The sequence below is a fragment of the Choristoneura fumiferana genome, chromosome 21, assembly GCF_025370935.1.
Source record: "Choristoneura fumiferana chromosome 21, NRCan_CFum_1, whole genome shotgun sequence".
Classification (NCBI taxonomy): Eukaryota; Metazoa; Arthropoda; class Insecta; order Lepidoptera; family Tortricidae; genus Choristoneura; species Choristoneura fumiferana.
The window spans coordinates 10,753,809-10,760,776 of NC_133492.1; the positions used below are offsets into that span (position 1 = coordinate 10,753,809).

At 35.1% G+C, this 6,968-nt stretch overlaps 1 protein-coding gene across 1 annotated transcript; it reads left to right on the forward strand.

The window, feature by feature from the left end:
* Positions 1 to 503: 503 nt before the first annotated feature.
* Positions 504 to 5,368, forward strand: LOC141439546 (G-patch domain and KOW motifs-containing protein). Its single transcript, XM_074103836.1, has 6 exons — positions 504 to 832; positions 1,255 to 1,555; positions 2,813 to 2,904; positions 3,438 to 3,612; positions 4,188 to 4,320; positions 4,844 to 5,368. Exons 1-6 carry the CDS (start codon positions 714 to 716, stop codon positions 5,338 to 5,340), a joined length of 1,317 nt encoding a protein of 438 aa, XP_073959937.1. The 5' UTR covers positions 504 to 713; the 3' UTR covers positions 5,341 to 5,368.
* Positions 5,369 to 6,968: the final 1,600 nt, after the last annotated feature.

Consider the following 6,968-nt stretch of genomic DNA (forward strand, 5'->3'; position numbering starts at 1 on the left):
TAAAATTGCTTTATATGTACCCAGTATTTACTGATGAATCAATAGAACTTACGAAAAATAGTATATCGCATCCTTTTTTCTCATTTTTGAGCTGGTATTCACACATTTTTTTACGCAGTATTTAGCCATTGTTGACAAATGACACGATCTATGGTCAAAATAAGACTAATCTTAAAACTCAGAACACAGATGAAACTTCCGAGTTTTGTTTAACCCATTTTTTCCGTCTGATTGTGTATCTAAGTAATATATAATCTAAGGGTAAATAAAATTTACTTTACATTATGATTTAACGATACTTTTGAATTAACGTTAATTTTATGAATAGCTGATAACGTTACCATTTTTATACTGGTAAAAAGTTGTATAACTAACGGTAAATCATTTAACGTTAATTACGATTTAACGTTAAATCGGTTTGAGAGTGATAACGTTACCAACGTTTTAACGGTTGAATGAAGCCCCCGACTCAAGCTGTGAAAATGGCGTATTAGGTTCCGAGTTGTTGGCAACACTGTTGGTCTTTTCTTTCATTCATTAATTTCATTTCATCGTCTGTTCATTGGTCGCCGACTGTCGATTTTATAATATTTTTCTTGTGATATTTATAAAAAAATACTTACCTTATTATTTTACCATTATATAGAAACGAGAATCTTGTAAACCTATTCCACCCTAAACGCCTAATTTGTGACGCATTTGTTACCGTTACGATGGAGGGTAAAAAAATATCTTTTGGATTTACGAAAACAAAAAAAATTGAGAAACCAGTGCTCGTTGAAAAAAGAGATTACATAGAATGTTTGGAAGAAAAATCGATTAAAGTGGTTGGGTAAGTATTTTTAAATATTATCTCGTGTCTTCCAAGATAATCTGTTTTGTTGTTTGCATAACTACACAAAATAGGTTACGTACTAAAAACCGATAGAATCTGAGTAACATCCATTTAAAAAAAAATCCTTACCTTATTTTGTTCACAATTAGAATCAAAATAAGGAATTCTTAGGTTGTTATTGCAGGACCTATTTGGAAGGGCTTTTAAGCATCATTTTAGAATCTGTTTTTAGTAATAAAACCTCTTACAGAGTTGTAGAGAAATCATGGTAGTGAAACCACAGGTGAAACTAAAGCTCTAAAATATCTAAGTATATTCTTCAAGTCATGTTATATTGATTGTCTTCTTCAAAATGTGCCCCAAAACTATATTTCAATTAAAAACAATGTAGTTCAGTAAAATAATGCTTAAACTTTCAGTGGGGAACCTGCTGAAGAGGAACAGGCACCTCTGGTAATTGCTATGAAGCCAAATACTTTAATCACTGCAGAGAGATTAAAACAGATAGCTACAGAAGTAGAAAAAGCTGTGGAAGAGGTTCCAGCGCCAGGTGATTCTTGTGATAAAGAAGTTGACAATGGTCCATTGGCTGAAAATGAAACGCTGGACCAAATGGCTGAGCGAGAGCTGCTTAATGAAGCAAAGAAAATGAGGAAAGTTGACCGCCCAGAATTAACTGTTGTCACACCATCTCAACCAGTTCTGGACGGTCAGAAGGAGGTAAATATTGTGCTATTTCTTAGTGGTATGCTTAAGATGCGAATAAGTGCCTAATTTAAGAGCGCTTTCACATATAGGCGTTTTTGTCGCGCAACTGAAGCGCTGCACAGCGAATCCCTTTAGATTACAGCGGCTGTAGCTTATCAGGAGAATTTGTGCTTTTTAAAACAGATGAGAATTGAAGCAGTATTTGGTTTAGTTTCCACATAGAGGGGTTAAGGTTATTAAAATGTAAAGCTTGTGTATTCAGCACTATCCGAGCTATATATTTGTAGGTACACATTTTTTTAGATTTTGCTTTAGTTTTACATTGCTTGAACATTAGATAAAAATCAACTCAGCCTGCAATATTATGACCGAAAAGTAACGAGTGAGTAAATAAGTAAGTAAGTAGCTTTTCAAAGTAAATGGTTAAATTACTAGATATCATACAATACAATACACTGACTCTTCGACGTCAGCATCAAAAGTAGCTGGTTACTTTCGTACTTCGTCGTTTTACAGCCACATACTTAGCGCCATATAAGATTGACAAATGTGTTAATGTGACAGAGAAAAAAGTAACCTCCATCGCGTTCACGTTAAAATCTCAATTTGTATGGAATCACAACATCGCAAACGTTCTGCTAGAGGTGCTGTTTGTGTTTCGATACAAATTGAGATTGTAAGTGAATGTGATTGAGACGTATTTTGTAACCGAAAACTTATACTAAGGGTACAGCTACTTTTGATGCTGACCGTACACCAGAAATAGTAAGCGATACAGAAAGCAGGTACACAGAAAGAAAACTACAAGGCAAACAATAGGCGGCCTTATTGCTTAATCTGTGACCGTCATATAAATTTCTAAATAAAACCTTATTATGCAATAAACATTTGTTGGGTTGATTATCAACAGAAATGCACCACAATTGGCATTATATCTATTTAGCTTAACACATTCAGTGCCAAAAACCCTCTTGGTTCTCTGTTAATACTGTTAATAGGCAGTTTTCTCTACAAAGTGGAAAAATGCTGCTAATGATAGTGGCTGCTAATGTAGCGAAGCACAAAGCAATATATAGTTGAAAATGTGTTAAGTATTGTTTGCCATACCACAAGTTTTGATAAAACTAGCAATAAAATCAGGTTATCTTATAAGATTATTTTACTTTGCAAAATTACTAAGCTTAATTGCATCAAGACATCTATGTAGATGTTTATTTTAAGTGAAAAAATGAGAATTAATAAGTTCATATCTTAATTCTTTTTTTACAGTCAACTTTGGAGGACTATGATGCAATACCAGTTCAAGAGTTTGGCATGGCTATGCTGAGAGGAATGGGATGGACAGCAAGCAAGGAACAACAGTAATTACCATTCATATTTATCTGGAAGTTATCTCGCTTATTGTTTCATACTTATTAACAGTGCGGCATTGCATCTGCATTGTATTCAGTTTTTACCCAGTTGGGTCAGTTTGGGCAGTGACCCTAAGGAGGGTTCTGTGTTTTTTTTTTGTAGATAACCTGTTCACATAAAAATTTTGAAAACCAAGAAAGAGACAAGACCAAATCTTTAACTATGTTCTTTATACAAAAGTTAATATTTAATACAAGCTTTTTTGCTGACTGCTCTTTTTGTTGACTACTTGCATTGTCATCTAAAGTACATCATCAGGACCATGTCTAAAATCAATGCAATTAACCATTGAAGAGCTAAGTCTTGCAGAGACAATCTTGGCTGGAACACCAGATTTATGTATTCAGCTCAATTAGATACCAGGTCGACAAATGGTTTGGAAATTTTGAAACAGTTGTTGTCTGTGGAACAGATGTAATTTAAGACTATTATGACATTACTGTCAGCGTTGTTTCATATATTTATGATTGGTTATTTCCAGACTTAAACATAAACAACCAGAATTGAGGCCGAAAGGACTGGGCCTGGGTGCTGATAAGGTGGTCAAAGAGAACCAGAAAAAGAATGTGACCAAAGACAAGGATGAAAATCTGTCCATTGTCAAAAATGCTTATGTAAAGATTACTACTGGAAAATATGCTGGATGCTATGGAAGGGTAAATATAGTTTTTAATTGTGATGATATTTAAATATAGGCAACAAGCAACTATCAGAAATGTACCTACTAGGTACAATAGAATCCGGTTATAACGACGGCCTAGGGACCGGTGATATTACGTAGTGCTAACCGGACGCCGTATTAAACGAATGGATGTACTTTCATGGTGGCTCGTATTAAAACCAAACATATGCCTATACTTACGTCGCTAAAAACGGTTGCTTGTTAAATGCGAAGTCGTACTAAACGGACTACACTGTATTTAGTAGTATATTATTATTAACACAAGTTGCTAAGTTAGAATTGTTTTATATTTATTTTCATCTTTTTATAACTACCTGCCAATATAAGGAACTCACTCAGCAATCATACATATGCATCATATAAGTAAAATAGCAGTATAATATTATTATTAATTACTTGAACTTAAAAGATATCAATTTTGTTTGTATTAACAGCAACATCAACTCGATTCTGATATTTAGGTCATCACCCCAAGTACACAACAGTAATGGTTAAATTAAGCTTTTGCTGTGACTCAAATCAGATCAGAGAGTTTATTTGTTTTTCCAGGTGGTAAGCCTCGACGAAGACAATGGGCGAGTGATGGTAGACATTTCTATAAAGAAGGAAACAGTCAGTCTCAGTGAATTCATGATGCAGCCAGTGTCCAAGTCAGAGTTTGACAAGCAGTCTAAAGTTATAAGTAAGTCCTCGATTTTATATAATTAATATTTAGGTCACAGCTAATATATTGGACATATATTTAATTCCTAGCTATTAAATTTCCTATAAACTGACAGGACTTTACATAACCAAAATCCTACCAAACGATTATGCAAAAGTTTGAATGTTTTACGGATTTAGATAAAATTTAACACATATATTATTATGTAAGGAAGTTCCAGCACACTAGCACAGAAAATTCTTCTCAGATTAAGTCGCTACATAAAAATCTTTGATTTTTTGCACTATTTGGTTGTTCAAGTGTTAGGTATTTTAACATGGAAATAAAAAAATATATTTATATGTTGAGTAACTAAAATCTTTAAGTCTGAGTTCTGGTTTCTGTCCACAGATCCAGTGGTAGACGACTTAACACAAGAAATACAGTTTTATTTACATATGCATCAGTCTCATAGGACCTTGTAAGGTACATCACTTGGACAACCATTGAAAATCTTGAAATAAAACGGTTTTAATTACTAATGGTTTTGTGTTATCCACAGATGCTGACTCTTATGAAGAGTACAAGAAAAATGAACAAGGTCAAAAGACTTCTTACAACCGTGAGTCCCAGAAATCCGATGACAGAGCAGCCTCGTCGAGTCAAAGCACAACAGAGTCAAGAAATAAAGACAGTGAAAGCCGAAGTCGTAGCGAATATGAAAATTCATCAAATGGAAGAAATAAAGTTCAGAAACAAAAGCATCGGAGCAGATCAGCAAGTTACGACGAATCATCCAAACCAAGGAAACAGAAGAAAAGATATAGTAGTAATGATTCCCTAAACTCGAGGTCGGACTCTGACAGACAAAGAAAACATAAATCAGCAAAGAAAAGATACAGTTCTGATGAATCAGATTCATCTGATGATAATCATAGGAAAGAAAAACGGAAAAAATCTAGTTCTGATAAAAAGAGGGACATTGACAAGAAAAGGAAAGGAAAAAAGAAAAAACGCGATAGAGATCGCTCGCCAAACTACAAGAAACATAGGAAATAAGATGTAAGTGAAATAAATTGATGTTTTATACAAATTTAGTCTTTTATATTGATTTTCTAAATTAGAGACCCTTTCCGCGCCATCTAGCGACAATCCAATGAACAGAATTGTAACATTACTGAAGCACAAAACTGTTCCGATCATTCAAGGCAGAAGGTTGACTGACATCCACGAAGTAGCGACATCTATACAGACGCAGTCATTTTAATTCGCAAGACCGCAAGATGTAGTGTAAGTACCAGAAGTCCTTTCTAAATAGATTATGTAGTAGTAGTAGTAGTTAGGGAAATATTACCAGCAGTTCTAGTATAGCTTAAAACTTGAAGTTTCGTGAGAACCAACTATGGTAGCTTATTTATAGGTACCATTGACAATGTAATTTCGTGTCATAATTCAAAAACGACATATCTGCTCAATTTATAGGTCCCATATATCTTAATGAACGATTCCCACTTGATGTACGACGTCGAATTGCTTCGATGTGACCGTACATTTACCAATATCTCGCTCTAGTCAGTAGTCTTAGTACTTACAGATGCAATGCACCCAATCATTCTAACTTGCTTCTAAATTATCAGCGTGTAACTAATGTGGTCGAAACGTCGAGGTAAATATTACTTGTGTGTGTTAGCGTGATAAGTCCCATTTGTGTTATTTTGACTATGAGCGTCTAACTAATCCGTCCTTGATTTTTAAAAGTTTACCTATGGTAGTTAAAACAAAACTTTTACCCCATCATGATCATCATATCAGCCGTAGGACGTCCACTGTTGGACATAGGCCTCTTCCATAGACCTCCAGTTGCTTCAATTGGACGCGGCCTGTTTCTACCGTGAATCCGCGGCTTGGTCATCCGTCCATCAGGTTGGTGGACGTCCTACGCTGTGGTTGCCGATCCGCGGTCTCTATTCGAGATTTTTTCTGCCCCAACGGCCATCTGTTCTCCGTGCTTAATGACTATGCTCTCATATCTTTAGCGAATTTTAATAGGTACAGTCAGCAGCAGAAGTGGATGAGCGGTTACGGTGCTCAAATGATCTACACACGACTACTGCCAAGGCAATAAAAGTGTTTGGATCATTTTGAGCACCACAAAAACTCATCTACTTCTCCTGCTGACTGTTAAGTACTATGACGGTCTTAAGATGTTCCTTTGGTCTTTATTCACCACAGTTTTGCTAACGAATCGTCTTCGTAATTCTTTGAATAAAGTAGCGTGCAAAGCCAATTAAACGGGTTTATGAGGAACTCGCGTAGAAGTCTTATTGATCATGTGATTTTCTCAATCTACGTTAGCTTCGCTCCGGCAAACGCCGACATAATCACCTTCGTGAGCGGGACTATTAGATTTATTTAAACTAAATTGCTTCTACAAGCAAATACCTCTTAGATAATTATATTAATAGACGTTCAAAATAGACAAAATAAAATCCTCCTTTGAGAACGTAACAACATAATAGCATTAAAATTGGTTTTTGGAGTCTTTTTGTATTTTTTATTTCAACTCCAAATTTTTGTTACTTTTACGGTCATCCCGTAAAATCCATATCGAAAATACAAACTGAAACATTACACAAAAGAACAGAAAAAGAGACCAGCGCTGGGAATCGAACCCAGGTCCTCAGCAT

Coding starts and splice junctions, on each gene's coding strand:
- LOC141439546 (XM_074103836.1), top strand. CDS start 714: ATGGAGGGTAAAAAAATATCTTTTGGATTTACGAAAACAAAAAAAATT. Junction 1,556..2,812: donor TTCTGGACGGTCAGAAGGAG/GTAAATATTGTG, acceptor CTTTTTTTACAG/TCAACTTTGGAGGACTATGA. Junction 4,321..4,843: donor CAAGCAGTCTAAAGTTATAA/GTAAGTCCTCGA, acceptor TGTTATCCACAG/ATGCTGACTCTTATGAAGAG.